This window comes from Mytilinidion resinicola (assembly GCF_010093595.1).
Source record: "Mytilinidion resinicola strain CBS 304.34 unplaced genomic scaffold BDZ99scaffold_4, whole genome shotgun sequence".
NCBI lineage: Eukaryota > Fungi > Ascomycota > Dothideomycetes > Mytilinidiales > Mytilinidiaceae > Mytilinidion > Mytilinidion resinicola.
Window position 1 is genome coordinate 10,059 of NW_022985440.1, and position 15,685 is coordinate 25,743.

Consider the following 15,685-nt stretch of genomic DNA (forward strand, 5'->3'; position numbering starts at 1 on the left):
GAAATACTTTTAGGCTAAAAGCCTTAGAAAAGGAAGTAAGTATTATAAACCCTAATATAAACTACCTAAATACTAAGGTACTTAAGGAGATAAAAAAGTAGATTAGATTAATAATATAGGAATAAACTATAAAACCTTAAAAAATAAAAGTTAGTTAAATAGAAATCCTAGATTTCCCTATAAACTGCTAGTAGATAGGAATAATTTAGGAATAGCACCTAATAGAAGGTTATATACAAAAATTATTACTAAATTATAGTAATCTAGGAATAAGTATAGAATTATTACTAAATTATAGTAATCTAGAAATAAGTACAGAATTATTACTAAATTATAGCAATTTAGGAATAAGTATAGGGTTTTTTAGAATAGAGCTTCTATATATAAGAACGCTTCTTTATATAAATAGAAACCTTATATTTAACTTAAAACTTTAATACTATCTATTAAAAGTAATAACCCTGTCTTATACCTAAAATTAATTTTACCTTACCTTTTAAAAACTATTACACTCTAATAATAACTTAACCTATACCCTGCCTTAGTATATAATACTTAGAAGGTATAGAAAAAATAACCTGTTATATATAGTAGCTTTTTAAGCTCTTTTAATACTATTCTATTATACTACGCGTTTTTTTAATAGATAAGGAATAAGCTCTAAAAAACGCGCTATATTAATAATAGCTAGATATCCTGCGCCTTTTATACGTATAGTATATTAAAAAAAATATTAACGCTAAGCTAGCTAAGGTATATAAAAATAAACCGATATTCCCTATAGGCTATACTAATGCGCTAATAGAGAATAATATAGAAGAATAGAAGGCAGCTAAGGAAAAAAAGTAGTAAAAGAAAAAAAGTAAATTTATTACCTATTAAACCGCTATAATAAAGCTGGAACTTTTTAATTAATTTAATAAGGCCTGGAATAAGCTGCTTAATAACTATAAGAAGAGGCCTAGCCTTATAGAGTATATAAAGGAAGAGTAGTAGCTATATAAATAGAAATAGGCAACTTACTATACTTAAATAGCTTAGTATTTTAGAACTATATAAGTGTCTGCTTATATTCTATTTCTTAATTAATATTTAAGCTCTATTCTTACCCTTTTTAGCGCTAGTTATCCTATATACCAGCAAACCCCTTATAAAATTTAGGCTTTAAATTCGCATATTTTAGTATTAAGATTTAGGTTAAGTAGATGCAAATCTAGGTATATAATGCTAACCGAGTTTCTTATAGTATTATATCACGGAATAAGGGCGTACACGGCCTGCTTAAGGGCTTCCTTTAGGTGTTAACTAGCCATTTATTTAATATACTCCTTAATATCTAGAACTTTATCCTTATTACTAAATCTAAATATAAGGATTATAAGGCGAAGTGGCATGCTAGAACTCCTTATAATATAAGAGAGGCTGAATTCTGTAATCTATTCCGTACGGTTACACCGCAAGCATTGGCTATCCTTAAGAAGCAACTTAAGAAGGTAAAATTAAATGAATATAACCCGAACAACTGTACTTATACGTTCACAAATATATACGGCATGCCGTGCGCTCACAAGCTATACAATCGTCTACATCGGGCGCTTGCAAATTATCTAGATCCCGTGCTCTATATACAACCAGATGAGATAGATCACCACTGGTGGTTTGCTCGGCCAGGCATACAACAACCGGCTATTCCTTTTGGACCTTTTGAGGATGTACTTGATCCTGCCGTTGTTGAGCGTCGACATGGCCGCCCTGCTATTAAGAGGAGAGGTCACCATACGTACAACAATACCCAGAGAGATCCATCTAGGTTTAAAGTTGCTATAGGTATAGGTTTGGCAGCTCAACGTGGAGGCGAACAAGATGGACAACAAGGCACAGCTCTACAACATTTGCCAGCGTCTTTACAGCAAAATCCGGCCATCCCTGTCCGCCAGGATGCCCCTCAGTCGACGGCTACAGCTGCTAGGACTGGTATTGATATTTCTCAAATTGATCCGGCCCTTGCAGCACCTACGGCAGCACCTACGGCAGCACATACGGCAGCACATACGCCTACACCTACGGCTACACCTACGGCTAAGAAGCGTGGCCGGCCGCCTGGTGCAAAGGATAAGGTACCGCGGAAAAGGGCACGAGCTCAGAGGCAAGATAGTGCTCAGCCTCAACCTCAGGTGGAACAAGAGGATGACCGTGCGGACATTCTACGACAGATTGCAGCTCTACAGGCACGTCTAGGAGGGTCTCAGCGCCCAACAGGTGTCGCTGTAGGCACTGCTGAGTTATCAGGCCGGCCAGAGAGCCGTAGGAATGTTCTAGGGCCTGCGGAGTATCAATATGAGTATGAGGCTGAGGCGTATGTAGATCAGTATGAGGAGTAGGTGCAGGCGGCGATGCTACGGGGCCAGGCTCGATGCAAAGGAGCCGTAATAAGGTGAGGTTTTGACAGGTTTAGCATGCTGTTAGGCACGTAGGCACTTCTAGAATAGAATTCTATTCTATACTTATACTTAGACTTAGACTACGTGAGCTTATATATGAGCTCGTACGTAAGCTTATGTATAATGCTATATAAAATGGGCATGGCTGTACAGCCTCTCCATTTTATATAGCATCACGTACGGCCTCGTGTATAGCATCACGTACGGCCTCGCGTATAGCATCACGTGTGGAGAGACGTAAGGGTGAATGCCCGGAGGAAGCTCCGGGCTCTCCGAGCCAATTAGAAGGTGGTGAAGCGACAGGGGGGGGAGGGGGTGTACGCGCAGTGAAAAGGGGGTGTACGTCTAGGAATTAGGGGGTGTACGATTAGTAGTCCCCTATTTAAATTAGAATTTTTAGAATTATATGTTTTTTTTATACTTATAACTATTATATATTACTTAATTTTATAGATATAGAGAGTAAGCTTATTATAGAGCTTTTAATTAAGCTAGATAGCTTTTAAAACGGCTATTATAACGGCTTTTAAAACGGCTATTCGCTAATATCTAGATTGCTTTAAGGCGAGGATGTTGTAGATGCTAGAGTAGGTAGATAAAATGGTAATTTGGCAGTTTAGACGCGAGTTCGTATTAATGCTGTTGCTTTGCTTATGCCTTCGCCTATGGCTTTGCCTTTAATTTAATCTTTATGTGGAATGTAGTTAAATTCATCTTCTAATAAGTCCTTAAGAGATGGGAGATGTATTAGCTGTACCAGCTCCTTAAGCTCTTGGTGCTGTAGCTGTGGATCTGTGCTATTATGGCGTTGATAAAAGGTATCTATCACGGTAAGCACCCGCGACACCCTACACACTACAAACTGCGGCATAAACTGTGGCAAACTGCAACAAACTGCAACAACATGCAACAACCGACCTCAACTCGAGCTACTCCGCCCGCCCCCCTTTTATCACCTGACTCCGTACGTGCCCCGCGCCACACGTGGGGCCAATACCCAATTCTGCACGAGCTAAACGATAGTTGACGCGCCACGCGTACGTCCCCCCCCCATATATTCTCACAGAGCCCGCCCCGTCTTCCTGTTCTTTACACAACGTCTTGATTCTCCACCTAGTACTGTACTTAGCTTCTAATTAATGCTCCTCTTTGAGCTTATATCTTCCTGCTTGTAGCACTATCGTGACAACTGCTGCATACTGCTGCGTACTGCGGCACGCTGCTGCATACTACCGCAACTTGTAGAGCTTGATAGCAAGCTGGAACAGAGTTAAGATACTCCAGCTGTAGCGGCTTGGCGATAGAATATCTTGCAAGCGCCCTGGAGGACCTATGTAGCTCTTCGAGCTACGTCTTGTTATTCTGCTGTCTGTCAGCACGCATAGGATCTGTAGCAATTCAATTGTCATTACCTCGCCCCTGTCTGCCTGAGTTAGCTAGGTCCCGACCGCCCCTGCGCCGTGACAAAAGTAGCTTGAGCTTATAAGGCATACAAAATAGTATGGGGCCCTAATTTGTGACCCGGGGACAGATTTGAGGCCCCTTGCTAAAACTTGACAGTTTCTAGCGAGGTCCATCTAAGACTATGCCGCAGCCGGTGGGGACAGGTGAGCAAGGGTGAGCAAGGGTGAGCAGACCTGAGGAGAACTAAGCCGAAGCTGAGCCGGCCTGAGGAGAGCTGAGCCGAAGCTGAGCCGGGCCTGAGCCGAACTCAGCCACAGCGGCACTGGGTCACGTGCACACAGGGGGTCGGGTAGGGTGCACATTGGGGTGTTGAAACAGCTAGTCAACGTATCGGGATAGGGAAGTGGTATCCCGCATCTTCCGATCCGACTTGCCGCACTCTTCACACGCATCGATCCTCAGAAGAGGGCCGGCTCTGTCTGGAATCCTCCAGCTGGTGGCTAGCTCAGGCCCACCATGAAACAATCGGCCCGTACCTTTCGAGACTCGATTGCGCTTATCTTATAAATATCTTTGTAAGAAAGGCGGTTCTGTTCCGGGTTCCCACATATACACTAAAAAAGACCTCAATCTCTACCTACATCTCCTCACTTCAACATACATTCTACACACAGTCAAACTCCTCTATCTTCAATCGTCCCGCAACCATGTCTTCCGCCTTCATCTCCGCCATCGCGGCCAGACGCTCCATCTACCCGCTCTCCAAAAAGGCCATCCTCTCGGACGCCAAGCTGACGACCGTCATCCAAGAAGCCGTCAAGCACGCGCCCAGCTCCTTCAACATGATGAGCTCGCGCGTCGTCATTCTCTTCGGCGCCGAGCATGACGCCTACTGGAACGACATCGTCCCCGGCGAGCTTAAGAAGGTCGTGCCGGACGAGGAGACCTTCGCCAAGGGCGTCGAGCGCACCAAGATGTTCGGCGCGGCCGCCGGCACCGTCTTGTTCTTCGAAGACGGGAAAGTCATCAAGGGCATGCAGGAGAATGTTGCGCTGTATGCAGACCGCTTCCCCCAGTGGTCAGAGCACGGCAGCGGCATGGCGCAGATCTACGCGTGGACGGCGCTCGAGCTCGAGGGCTATGGCGCCAATCTGCAGCATTACGGAAACCTCACTGGACCAGCCGTCACCAAGAAGTACGGCCTGCCCGACACGTACTCCCTGAAGGCCGAGTTGGTGTTTGGCCACCCAGAGGGGTCTGCTAAGGAGAAGCCGTTCCTACCTGACGCGGAGAGAGTCAAGACTTTCGGTTCCTCATGAGTGCATAGGAGCGTTGTTTAGCCACTGTCTTAGTGGGGAATGGATTTTGAGTGCGCTAGGTTGGCTGAATTAGAATAGATCACGCTCAAATTTCACCACTCTGGCATTTTTTAGATTTTCCGATCATAGTTATGGACCGTGTCTATTGGGAGAATTACCGCTCTATCTTTTTGTGCTTCTAGAGTAGGTACATAGATTTCTCGCCCTTGGCGGCTGAGTCCTCGAGCTTGACGGTCAGATGAAAAGCAGTCCCCGATGTCCATAGAGAGCATGAAACGACTTACCTCAATACGTCTCTAACTAGCTAGCCTCAGATCTTACCTGACGATCATATGCTCGCGGTTCGGCCCGACACCAATCCACTTGATGTGCACTCCAACAGTCTTTTCAATGAACTCAACGTATTTCCTAGCGTTGAGAGGAAGGTCGTAGAAGGTCTTCGCGCCTGTCGTCGGCTTCTTCCATCCCGGAAGAGTCTCGTAGGCAACCTCAACGTTAGCCAACAGTTCTGGGTTGGCTGGGAAAGACTCGAGCTTCTGCCCTTGGTACGAGTAACCAGTGGCGACCTTGAGTTCCTCGAAGTCATCCAAAACATCGAGCTTGGTTAGATTGAGGGATGTGTAGTCGTTCACGTCGTGAGAGTACTTGATGATGACGAGGTCAAGCCAGCCACATCGTCGCTTGCGTCCAGTGGTGACACCGACCTCTCTGCCAACTCCCTGGAGTTTCTCGCCAACCTCGTTTAGTTGTTCGGTTGGGAAGGGGCCCCTGTGTTAATTTGTTAGCCCCAGCTTCGTAGGGATCACTTCATTTTGGGGCTTACGATCCAACTCTAGTGGTATACTAACGTGATTTAGTACGCGATTTCCTTATAGACTTATTGGGAGGCAACTTACTGCTTTCGTGACTCCTACTACCTCTCTGATGGACCTCCAGCCCAAGCTCAATCCTGTTAGGACACCCCCGAGGCCAGTGTTGGAAGACGTGACGAAGGGGTACGTGCTACTGATGTGAGTATCCTTTTTGCCATTTGCTGTAGTAGATTACATACCCATAATCAATGTCGAGCATGATCGCATTTGCGCCTTCAACTAGAATTTCACTCTTCTTTGCCTTTGCGTCATTCAGCAATGGGATCTGATCGATGACATAAGGTGCGAGCTTTTCTCGCAATTCCTGTCAAATTGATGAGCTTCGCAGATTCTAGCCAGTAGATGGTTGTAGCATCAAAGATACCTTGAATTTCGAGAGCTCATCCTCCACACTGTATTTCAACAGATCGCCGAAGCGCTTCTGGAAGCCGTAGGCCAGTCGACGTAGCTTCGCTTCGAAGACTTCTTCGTCGAAAAGGTCAGCAATACGAATGCCGCTCCTCGTCATCTTGGTGCTGTACGTTGGTCCTGTAAAAGTCAGATCGCGGTATACACCAGCGCTCGTGACCTCTAAGCTTACCTATGCCTTTCCGCGTTGTGCCTGTTCCCACACACGTCAGTGCTCGCAATCACAGCAGTCTTAGGACTCAAACTGGCATCCAACCTATGAATGAGCTGGCCAACTCAACCTCCTCCAATCCGTCCACCAACTGATGTAGATCAAAGACCACATGGGCGCGGTCGCTAATGAAGATGCGGTTGTCCGTCTTCAAGCCGTGCACCTCCAATGCCTCCAGCTCCTTGAAGAAAGACGGCACGTGAACGACGCAGCCGCTTCCGACGAGGTTGATGCATTTGGGATTGACCAGGCCGCTGGGCAGAATGTGGAAGTCGTAGGTTATGCCATTCGCGACAATCGTGTGACCGGCGTTGTTTCCTCCTTGTGCTCTACAGCAGAGGCTCACGTTGTTGGCGAGGATATCGACCAGCTTGCCTTTGCCCTCATCGCCGAATTGGCTCCCAAGGCAGACAGTGACGGACATGGCTGCGTATTGAGGTGAGAGGTCGGATGAGGGTTCGTAGGTGGGCGTCGAGGCTGGAGGAGAAGTATTCTACCACTGATGCGTCAATGCAGTCACGTTGGCCGCAATAAAGCGCCCTGACCCAGCTGTGGGTACTTTGGCGTGGTAACGGTGGATTGTAGGGGATCGTGTGGAAACCAGCCGCGGTTTCAGTATTCTAGCCTGGTGAATGACGCAGACCTGTCGCTTGGGTGGTAGAAGTAGAATTATCTGCTGCCTGGGGAATGGTAGAGCAAAGAGGGAGTCAAGATGGATATAGAGAGAATGATACAGCGATTACAGCTGCAATTGAGACGAAGCACAAAGGCTGGCGCAACGGCATATGCGAAGATTTTATGCAGAAACGCCCCTCCGGAGGTGCCCGATTGCACTGTGGAAGACTGCCCCGCATTCCGATATCGCCGGCCGTTTCCCGCTGCGCCGCAAAACTCTTCAATTGCGTTTTCAAGTGCATGCTTGCCTTTTCGTGGACTTCACCAACCAGAGATCCCCATTGCTCATGTATTCTTTGATCCCTGCGCCCGCATGCAACGCGGTTACATGGACACGAACCATTGCATGATGCTTCGAGTCCAGCACCATGACAGGGCGTCTGCTTCAATGTGGACAGAGTGCTATATCGGTCTTATACATTAAGCAAGGGCTGATATCATAGTAAATCTATCCTCCAAGCTCCTATAGAAGAGCTGCCATAGCTGCAGCCGCCGCTCCCAAAACACCCAGGCCCACATTCTTCCCTAAAACAGCGCCAGCGCCCGTGTTCGTTGCAGGCGCCGCTCCTGATGATTCACTCGAAGTCGGCGAGCTCGTCGCCGTTACTGGAGGGAATGTAGTCGCGACTCCAGTGACGCCCGTAAGGTTCTGAACCTGCATGTAATTCGCTGCGAGGAGCGCCGCCAGACCTGCCGCCTTGGCGAAAGATGAGAGGTTGAAGCCGATCCTCGCATTCGAGTCCGCGGGCGGGTTGATGCTTGCGAACTCGCTGGGAACGGTAAAGTTGGGTGCCTGTGAGAAGAGGAGGAAGGTGTACGTGTGTGGATTGTCGCCAGCAGGCGGCGAAGGTTGTAGATACGGCGCACCGCTCGTCTGGCCCACTCCGGGGACAGGAATATCTAGGGTGAGGCCCCCATCAGAGGCCACGGTGACGTTGGGAACAAACCAGTGCAGTAGGGTGACCCGGCTTCCATTTCGAGGAACATCGTGGTCAATCAAGAAGATTATAGAACGACCGCCGCTGCTAGCATTTTGGTAGATGGGAGTCGAGATGCTGGGAGGGTTCGCGGTCTCTAAGAAACCGGTATCAGCATTTGGCGGGAGTTAAGTCGGATAGCGGTTCTTACCGCTCCGTGGAATCAATTCGCCTGCGGGAGAGACGTTGTTGGTGCCATACGTAATGTTCAGCGATTGCTTTGCCGAAGGAATGAAACCCGGCGGAGTCTGAGCAATAATTGGGACGACTGTGTAGAGCAACAAACTCAAAAAAGCACTAGATTGAAACATAGTGATGGTCAATGGTTTGAAAGAGTCAACCGCAGTTTGAATGGTGCAAGATGAGCTGCATTTCAAGGTTTTACGCAAGGGTGTGAGGGTGTCTTTAGGAGTCTCAAAGAACCCCAATGATGTCTCCCACTACTCTAGTTGCGATTGAATTGCCAATCTGCCAAGCGCATACTGCGGAGTATTCACCTTGGCGACGCTGTGTCATGAAGCCAAGCTAGATCATAGGTCGGATTGTCTGAGAAGCGATTGACATTCGGCGACTTTGATCAGCCAACATGACGCTAGGGCCGGTCCGAGGATTGAACCATGGGAACCAAAAGGGAGCGGATTGCCCGTCTGAGGTGAGTGCTGGAAAAGTCATATCGACGATTGTTAGGCGGAGCAATCGCACGTACGTCTCGGTATCCCTCCCTGAATGACTATTAGTTAGCATGCCTTCTTAAGGTTACCTTTTAAGGTACGATCCGAGATCCGGGGTGGAAAAGAGCCGCATGATGGACTTTAAAGCTATTAATAGACCTTCGCCTCACTCCAACAACGTGACATCACCGCCTCCCTTCATTTTCCCGTAGAGTAAAGCATGCGGGTCACACCAAGCAGAGCCGGCATCGAACCGATCTGCCACCAGAAGCGGAGATTGTAGGGACGCCAAGTGCATGAGACGCCAAAATGGGATTTAGGTATGATTTATACACTGGAGCCAGTCCGATGTCCAAGATCCAGATCAGGGAACATACTCTAACTAATAATCCAACTTGGTCTGTTGATACATCTGACAAGGCTTGATGCCATCCTCCTCTTACAGTGTATCATGCGTAGCAGCTCACGAGACAACCTAGCCGTCTCACAGCTGGCTCATCTGCACGGCTGGAGATGTATAGTGAGAAGAGGAGACCATGGCAAACGGCTGCGATCCAGTGATGATACACAATAAGAATAGCTCAGGTATGTAGACTTCAACCATCCTTGACTACGCGTATTAAACTAAGGCTAAGGCAAACTTCGCATTTCACTTGCTCCACGGTCACTGCTTTACCGGCCCCGTCCTACTCGGACTGATGTTCGCATCACCTATCGCACGATCCGCCGCGTGGTCGAACCGGATGAAGCCTATCGTCTCTCTCTGGTGGTGGTATTCAATTTCGGTTGCCCGTCTTCTGAGCAACGCGTCGTCTGCCGCGATTTGAGCCCGAATATCCGAGGCTGTAATGTAGCCAGTAGTAGCGCGGTGGCTCTGGTGATGTCCTGGCGCTGGCGCGCTTGGTGTAGGAGATGCAACAACTGGTCTAGAAGGCATCCTGCTAGGAGGAGCGTGGGAAGCCAGAAGGTCGGCGGGGGCGGTGTTGCGGCGAGGGTTTGACTTCTTTGCTGGCTGCGACCTTTTCTGGGCCGTGGATATCCTGGCAGGTTCAACCGTGCGTTGAGGTTGGGGCTCCTTTTCTGTTTGGATCTTTTTTTTCCATCGATGTAACAGCTTCCGTATACCCTAACGCCGAAGAGGTTCAGCTGCGGTGTTGTTCATCCTAGAAGTACGTGAGATTGCTGCGGCAATTCGAGGAATTAGAGGGGCTAAAGACTCCAGACATGCAGTGGGATTGCCATGATTGATAAGTAGAAGACGCAATGAGGCTGAGCACGAAGGAAATGTGGTGATAGTGCTATTATACCAAGACTAATGCGGGGAGATATGAATACGAGACGCCACATGCACCTTCAACTTCCCTGCCCTCAACATACGGCATCCAATCAGAAAAGTAGATTACTAGAGTCATGAAACGCCCGGAAGCAACACTGGAAGCAAGCCTACTGCTCCTGTTACTTTACAGTTTGTACTGGTCCTTGCTAGGTTTGATAATATGTTGTGACTCTCCTGGAGTTGAAGATCAGAGTTCGCCTCAGCAAATTGGTCTTTGAAAGCAGACACACGTTCAAGACCTTCAAAGCATGTATTGGCAAGAGCCATAAAAGTGACAAGTCCCATTTTTCTACAAGTTTCGCTTCGCCAGTTTATGCTCGAGGATCGCAATCTGGCAGCGCCAATGTCAACAAGCGCATGCCTCAATCCATCCCAAATGCGCAGCCTGCCATCAAAAACACCACAAACGCACGCCAAGAAAGAAAAGGAGCAAAAAACACCTGAGAATATAGACAGGTCGACGAATTTGGGGAGCTAGACCGAGACGTCGAGATGCAAGATGAAGCAACGCCTTCACGGTATAAAGCAACGGCGAAGAAGCTTAGAAGCTTGTCTTGATACCTGGCTAATCCCCTAAGAATGAAAGCCCCATGCAGGGCCATGAATGTATCCGCACTCGATGCCGCTCGGGACTAAATCCAAATCATCCACTGTTGAGGAGCACCATGTTCCCATCCCATCCGGGTTTCAGTCATCCAATCGAGCAAAACTGCACAGTTGCCTCAGTGCCACCGAGTCTACGTTTGGTGTCAAAAGCGCACCGAGTAACATCTCCTTCTTCGGCAAAACATCTGCTTTAACGGTCCATCTGTTAGCGGCTCCGACCTCCTTCACGGATCCTCCATCAAATTCCCCTTCTTCACCGTCGGATGCCTCGCCATTCTCGATTTTGATGGCACTTACGTTGCCGTTTGCGATTACGAGGTCACCCCCTTTGCATTTTTCTCCAAGCTTCTTCAGCATAGCGAGGGCTCGATGAGTTATTTGCTGGAAGCCTTGTAAATCGTGGTCCATTCTGGGCGCTTGCCGTGAACCTGGTTGAGGAGGGGCTCGAGGAGTTGCATCCGCAGAGAATAAAAACACAGACAATCGTAGAAGGCTCTGGGCCCAACCGTCCTCAGCCTCGAGCCAGGACCGCGCGATCCCGGAATCCGGACCAGGGGCTAGGCTGGCCAGTATATCCGCGGCCAGCATGCCTTGCATGAGGTACGGCTTTCGAGCTTCGGCGATTCTCATTTCTTCATTAGTACGTCCTCCGCGTTTCGAGCGATCTGGTACAACGGCAACCGCGAGTGCGAAAGCTCGCGTAAGGAGATCATAGGGAGGCGTGGATGTCGCGTCTGCGGTGAAAAGCTGCTTATAATACGTTCGATTTGGATCGTCTCGAGCGAGTAGCTTAGCGAGGGTGTCGACTGCGGGAGGGAGATATCGGTGAATGGCTGGATTGTAAGGCGTGAACCGCACTGGAGAGCTAGGCCTTGGACAAGGAGCAAATGATATGAGGAAGTGGAGAACATTGTGTGCTTCCTCCCGAGAAGGCAGCTCGATTTTATCCGAGATGTTTGATAATAGAATGATCAGATCTTTCATGAAATCCGCGGTGTTGACATGGGTGCGTAACAGCAATATCCTAGTGCCGACGAGTCGAATTGCGTTCGACACGAATTTGAGGACGATAGGACTGGACATCAAGGAGTGATTCGACTCAAAAAACGAGAGATTCCTCAAGATCGTGGTGACAGCTATAAGTCGCTCGGCGGTTCGATCGAGTTCATATGATGGGGTCCCAAACTCTGGGATTTCCTGAATCGACTCGACTTCCGTACGGCAGTTGCGGATTACGTCTTCATATGGCGTCAGATCAAGGATATCAGAGACCTCCGGGGTATCTTCTGCGAGAGCGTCCAGCTGTTCTTCTGCGCAATCTATGATCGCATCGATGAGATCTTCACACTTTTCGAGCTCGAGCTGGACTCTTTGCTCGTGTGATAGTCGCACCAGAAAGTCCAGCGCCAATCTCACCTCCCCATGGATACCGGACTGAAGGCTCATGCTGAGAGCTCGGACATTGATTACTCCCATTTCCTCTAGAGTTGGTATGTTTGGTCTCAGAGTGGCAATACTCTTTCCTAGATCAGAGATCGCTGAGATATCAAATCCTCCATGAGTAGCACCCAAGGCTTTGATTTTGGGTTCGTATTCAGTCCCGTGCTCCACTTTGACTTGCTGCTCTACACCGTTTGATGTTGGAGGAACCGGCGGAGGAGCGCTTTCTCTAGGTTTTACGTCTGGGCCAGGTGAAGGCGACGGGAAACCGAGGGGTTGCGAGTGGGGAGGCGTGGCTTCAAGTTGACGACTCATGCTTTTCCGGTGCTGATTCAAGGCAGCGGGCGTCATCTTCGAGTCCATCTGAGGTGTACTCCATCCATTCGCTGTCGCCATTGGGACGTTGTTCTTCATCGGCGTAGATTGATCCATTTGCATTGCCTGGGCCCTTTGCAGTTGCTGGAGGTATTGCTGCTGTTGCGCTTGGACATTGTTGGGGCCCATTTGGGGCATTCCCTTTGTGGGTGACATTTGCTGTCCAGTGCTCATGGCGGCCGCCATCTGCGCCTGCTGGGTGTTACCCATGGCGGCTGATTGCTGTTGCATCTTTTTATAGTAGGCGTTCTCGTAGAGGCCCAGATTTTGCTCGAAGATAAGTCTCACCTCCTCGCCGGCGTTCGGGAACTGTTGCTGGGGGAAGCCCAACGCCTGAGCAACCATAGGCCACGCCCCTATGGCCGTCACCCGTTTTGAGCCCTTTTGCTGCATGACCACGCTGTACAGTTTCGTGTAACTCACAGGGCGCATTGCGACCATTGGCTGGGGGTTGAACGGATGTCCGCTCTGCTGCATCAGCGCGGACACGTTCTTGACAAAAGCTTCGGCCGATTGGCGTTGCGCCTGTTGGTTCTGAATTTGCGCCGGGTTTCTAGTCACTGGCATGCCTGGCTGTTGCCCAGAAGAGCCGAGCATGGGCGCGGCCTGGTGTCTTTGCTGCGCGGCCATGTTGCTCGCGGCCAGTTGCTGTTGTTGTTGCTGTAGTCGCATCTGGTACATGCGCTGGGCCTCCTGCTGTCGGTTCTGCAGATTTGCAGAGAGCGCGACAGGCTGGACCGACTGGACCGGAAAGGACCCGCCCCCAAAGCTCTGGTTGTACCCCTGCGGCATCGGCGAGCCTTGCATGTAGTTCATGGGTGACATCTGAGCACCGTTCGAATTCTGCGCAGGCGAGACGGTCTGCACGCGCTGAGGGGGCATGCCGGGACGGAACTGTTGATTCTGGAGCGTGGGCGACGGCGTCGCGTTGGCGGAGCCGCCCTGGTGAAGGTGCTGGAAGGGTGAAGGGACCTGCATCGGCTGGACGCCGCCGTGCTGGCTGCTCTGGAAGCCGTACTGGCCCTGCTGGCCGGGTGTCTGCGAGCGCGAGAGGGGCGCGCCGGTGCTGTCCTCGCGCGGGCGCTTCTGGCCGGCCATGGACGATGTTTGGAACGCGCCATTCTGCATCCGCGTCTGGAACTGTGGGTTGTGCTGCAGCTGACTCAGGTCGAGGTTCGCGCCTGCAAACATGGACGGGTTGAGGAGGGCCGGGTCCTGGGGCTGGTCGGGCAGGTTGTTGTAGAGGGCGCCATTGCTGAGGTTTTCAGGCCAAGTCGTCATGGTTCGCGGTGGACAGGCGGGTCAGCACTCTCCATCTACACAGCAGCAGTCAGCGCAAGTTCCATCTCAGACTGGCCGCCCGGCAGCCGCGCGACTGGCTCCGGCGCACGCAGAGGCGCGCAGACAGCGAGGGCGCGCGGCGGAGGTGAGGCGGATGATGGCAGGGAGGCGTGTGGGTGGGTGGCAGCGACGCGTGCAGCGGGGCCGCAGCGTGGCAAGCGGGGCGAGCGGAGAGAGGCTGGAGCAGGAGAGATGGAACAGACTCACACGCGATATCACTCTTCAGGGCGGGGGTGCTGGAGGCCGAGCAGGAAGTCACGGCAGCGGCAGTATGGTGAAAGGGAGAGCAGCCCAGCGGCTGGCTCGCTTGGCATCGCAAAACGAGCGTGGCCCGCCCCCTCAGCCCGGCATCGAGCCCGCCCTCACCACCACGGCGTGCGAAGCAGAAGCAGTCCGCAACCACCGCAGCAGCAACAGGAGGCAGCGCGGGACACGCGCCGCATCACCAGCACGCAGGCCAGCACGCCTCGCGCCCGGGCCGTGCCGTCGAGGAGCGGTTTGGGCTGCCAGGCGGCCGGGATTTCGACCCAGACCCGTTGGATGCCGAATCATGCTTCACCTCTCCATCATTTGCCCGGAGTGACACGAGCAGCACCCCTCAGGCCCGCCGGCCTCCACTCAGACACGGCCGTGGACAGCCAGCGGGCCGTTGCGCGCGCCTCTGCGCTGCCTGCTCAGTCTCCGCCGCCCGTGGCTGTCTGCGTCTCCTGCCGTGGCCTTCTCGACGCTCCCACACCGCGCCCGCGCCGGCTCATGATGCGCGCCACCACGGGGTTCCCTGCGGCGATTGCTGCCAGTAATCGCGCCCCGGGCTGCCAGATGGCGTGTGGGGACGTGGTGGCAGTCGGCAGCGACGGAAGGGGGATGGGATGTGAGAGCTTCGATGCGCCGATAATGGACCGGCATGGGGGCACGAGATGCGTCCTGGAAGCACGCTACTGCCTGGACGCCCTCGTCACCGCACCCAGCAGGATGAGGAAGGCGAGTGAGCCTGGAAGTGCACTACTGGACAGGCCGCACACGCCGCGAACTCCAGAGACTCTCCAGGGCGCCCACTGCAGGTACCGTGGTCAGCGGAGCCGGATCGCAGCATCGCAAAAGCAACGGCATCCAATGAACGCTCCACCACGCATGGCGTTGGCCACACCACAGCGGGCGGGGGAGGCAGGATCGCGGTTGGCAGCTCCGGCTGAGCTTGGGACACACAAACATGTGGTCGTGAAGGTCTTGAAGTGAAACATGACGCTCGACAATCTCCAGGGAGCACGCTCCGACCATCTGTCTCGAGATAGATGATGCTAGGGTGGGCACACTCAGATTCAGGAACTTCTGACAGCCAGCTAGGAGCAAGGAAACAGACGGGCGGGTCTTGGAGGTAGACTGTAGATTATTTGTACAGAGAAGACCGACCCACACACCATCACATCCATGAATTGCGCCCGACCTTGAGGTGTGTGGTCGTGGATGATGCACGTGACACCCGGCACGTGATGAGGATTGGTTATGGGAGGCTATTTATTACATAACGTAATCCACAAGTTAGTGGCCCGCACAAGCTAGTGGCCCACCCAACCACGCTACCGAGGCCAAATATTCCGAATTACTCCAC

At 51.2% G+C, this 15,685-nt stretch overlaps 5 protein-coding genes across 5 annotated transcripts; 2 read left to right on the forward strand and 3 right to left on the reverse strand.

Annotated features, from left to right (window-relative positions):
- Positions 1–4,552: 4,552 nt before the first annotated feature.
- BDZ99DRAFT_485822 (Nitroreductase) lies at positions 4,553–5,164 on the forward strand (the record flags this gene model as incomplete). The annotated part of the gene is made up of 1 exon (XM_033722733.1): positions 4,553–5,164. The coding sequence occupies one exon, from the start codon at positions 4,553–4,555 to the stop codon at positions 5,162–5,164; it is 612 nt and encodes a 203-aa protein (XP_033580614.1).
- Positions 5,165–5,481: 317 nt separating this feature from the next.
- On the reverse strand, positions 5,482–7,079 carry BDZ99DRAFT_380981 (Adenylosuccinate synthetase; the record flags this gene model as incomplete). The annotated part of the gene is made up of 7 exons (XM_033715215.1): positions 5,482–5,932; positions 5,988–6,007; positions 6,061–6,166; positions 6,216–6,340; positions 6,401–6,564; positions 6,617–6,637; positions 6,701–7,079. 7 exons carry the CDS (start codon positions 7,077–7,079, stop codon positions 5,482–5,484), a joined length of 1,266 nt encoding a protein of 421 aa, XP_033580615.1.
- A 422-nt stretch (positions 7,080–7,501) lies between these two features.
- Positions 7,502–8,718, reverse strand: BDZ99DRAFT_459430 (PEBP-like protein). Its single transcript, XM_033719163.1, has 2 exons — positions 8,459–8,718; positions 7,502–8,404 (listed from the first exon to the last, which is right to left on the reverse strand). Exons 1-2 carry the CDS (start codon positions 8,616–8,618, stop codon positions 7,794–7,796), a joined length of 771 nt encoding a protein of 256 aa, XP_033580616.1. The 5' UTR covers positions 8,619–8,718; the 3' UTR covers positions 7,502–7,793.
- A 2,082-nt stretch (positions 8,719–10,800) lies between these two features.
- BDZ99DRAFT_553431 (uncharacterized protein) lies at positions 10,801–14,628 on the reverse strand (the record flags this gene model as incomplete). The annotated part of the gene is made up of 2 exons (XM_033727094.1): positions 10,801–13,821; positions 14,443–14,628. 2 exons carry the CDS (start codon positions 14,626–14,628, stop codon positions 11,002–11,004), a joined length of 3,006 nt encoding a protein of 1,001 aa, XP_033580617.1. The 3' UTR covers positions 10,801–11,001.
- Positions 14,629–14,790: 162 nt separating this feature from the next.
- Positions 14,791–15,674, forward strand: BDZ99DRAFT_459434 (uncharacterized protein). Its single transcript, XM_033719164.1, has one exon. The coding sequence runs from the start codon at positions 14,833–14,835 to the stop codon at positions 15,310–15,312; it is 480 nt and encodes a 159-aa protein (XP_033580618.1). The 5' UTR covers positions 14,791–14,832; the 3' UTR covers positions 15,313–15,674.
- Positions 15,675–15,685: the final 11 nt, after the last annotated feature.